The sequence below is a fragment of the Ciona intestinalis genome, unplaced genomic scaffold, assembly GCF_000224145.3.
Source record: "Ciona intestinalis unplaced genomic scaffold, KH HT000821.1, whole genome shotgun sequence".
NCBI classification, from domain to species: domain Eukaryota; kingdom Metazoa; phylum Chordata; class Ascidiacea; order Phlebobranchia; family Cionidae; genus Ciona; species Ciona intestinalis.
Genome location: NW_004191142.1, coordinates 3,174 through 4,545, shown reverse-complemented (window position 1 = coordinate 4,545; position 1,372 = coordinate 3,174). Strand labels below are relative to the sequence as shown.

Below are 1,372 nucleotides of genomic sequence, written 5' to 3'. Positions count from 1 at the left end.
CATTTCGCTATTATAAAGGTGGGGGTTATAATGGGGTGGGGTACGGGGGTTACGAGGTTACATACGTGGTACCTTGTAAGCGAGTTATAACAACTGTCATTGCCCTGCCATGCGAGGATAAATAAGTTACATACGTGGAAACTCGTAAGCAGGCACGTGGTGTATGATAACAACTGTCATTGCCCGCCATGCGAGGATATTCTTCTTCCATCCATATCTTCCTCCCAGATCCTTCTGGATGCGGGAGCTGTGGTCGACTCTAAGAACGAGGATGAGCAAACTCCTCTTCACCTCGCTGCGGATGGTGGGAAACTGAGGATCATCCAGGAGCTGGTGGGGAGGAAACGGGAGATCGTCCACGACGACGATGAAAACGGGAACACCGCGCTTCATCTAGCTGCGTTGAGTGGAAGAGTGCAGTGTGTGCGGGAGTTGGTGAGGTTGGGGGCAAGTATTGAGGCAAGGTGGGTGGTGGGGTGTGGGGGGATAATATGGTAGGGTGGGGGAAGGTGGGACACCTTCAGTACATAATATATAAATATTCTGATCGTGTTTTGAACAATTAATAACGGTCTATGGAAGTCGTCAGGATACCGTTTTATAATTCTTTAAGTGTTCTTTGTTCACTACCAAATGGGACAAGGAAATAGAATAAAAACGTGTCCCATCTTTCCCCCCAACATATATATGATTTTACAGTGACCTATACACAGCATATTAAGACATCTTCAGTGATATTTGAAACTAAACATTTTATCATACAATAAAATAGGTTGCTTACTTTGGTTTAAAATAAATTATAGAAACATCAATATGTTAATATTACAAACCACACACCACCAGGAACGCCAAGCAATGGACTCCATTAGATTGTTGCGCCTCCGCTGGTATGTATAAGTCAGCCACCGTATTGTTGGAAGCCGACTCACCCGTTGACCCCAAGGACAAACGGAAGATAACTCCCCTTCATCTGGCGTGTCAACAGGGACACCAAGTGATGGTGGATGTGCTCATTAAGTAAGTGGGGGGTTACTTATAATGTATTTATATCATTCTAGGTGGGGGCTGGCATGGTATGAGTTTGAGTGCTTTCCTACAACCAGTGGCGCAGCCAGGTGGGTGTTTAGGGGGTCGGGCCCCCCCCTCCTTTTAAACCAAAAAAAAATAATTTGAAAAATAATTTTTAAAAAAATTAATAAAAAAAAATTTTGATTGAAACCCCCCCCCCCCTTATTTTTTTTCTGACTGCGTCACTGCCTGCAGCTGATAAATGATACATGACCAGACCTATAGTTCTTTAGTCAGTTCTAATTTTTTCTGTTCCTTTTTTTCTAAAGTTTGTACACCACAACGGCCGTATATGTTATATTTA

The 1,372-nt window shown here is 43.4% G+C and overlaps 1 protein-coding gene across 1 annotated transcript; it reads left to right on the top strand.

Moving 5' to 3' along the window:
- Window positions 1-228: 228 nt before the first annotated feature.
- LOC101242323 (ankyrin repeat and SOCS box protein 10-like) lies at window positions 229-1,021 on the top strand (the record flags this gene model as incomplete). The annotated part of the gene is made up of 2 exons (XM_004227414.1): window positions 229-464; window positions 844-1,021. Coding segments are annotated over 2 exons (414 nt in total), but the record flags the coding sequence as incomplete, so codon positions are not given.
- Window positions 1,022-1,372: the final 351 nt, after the last annotated feature.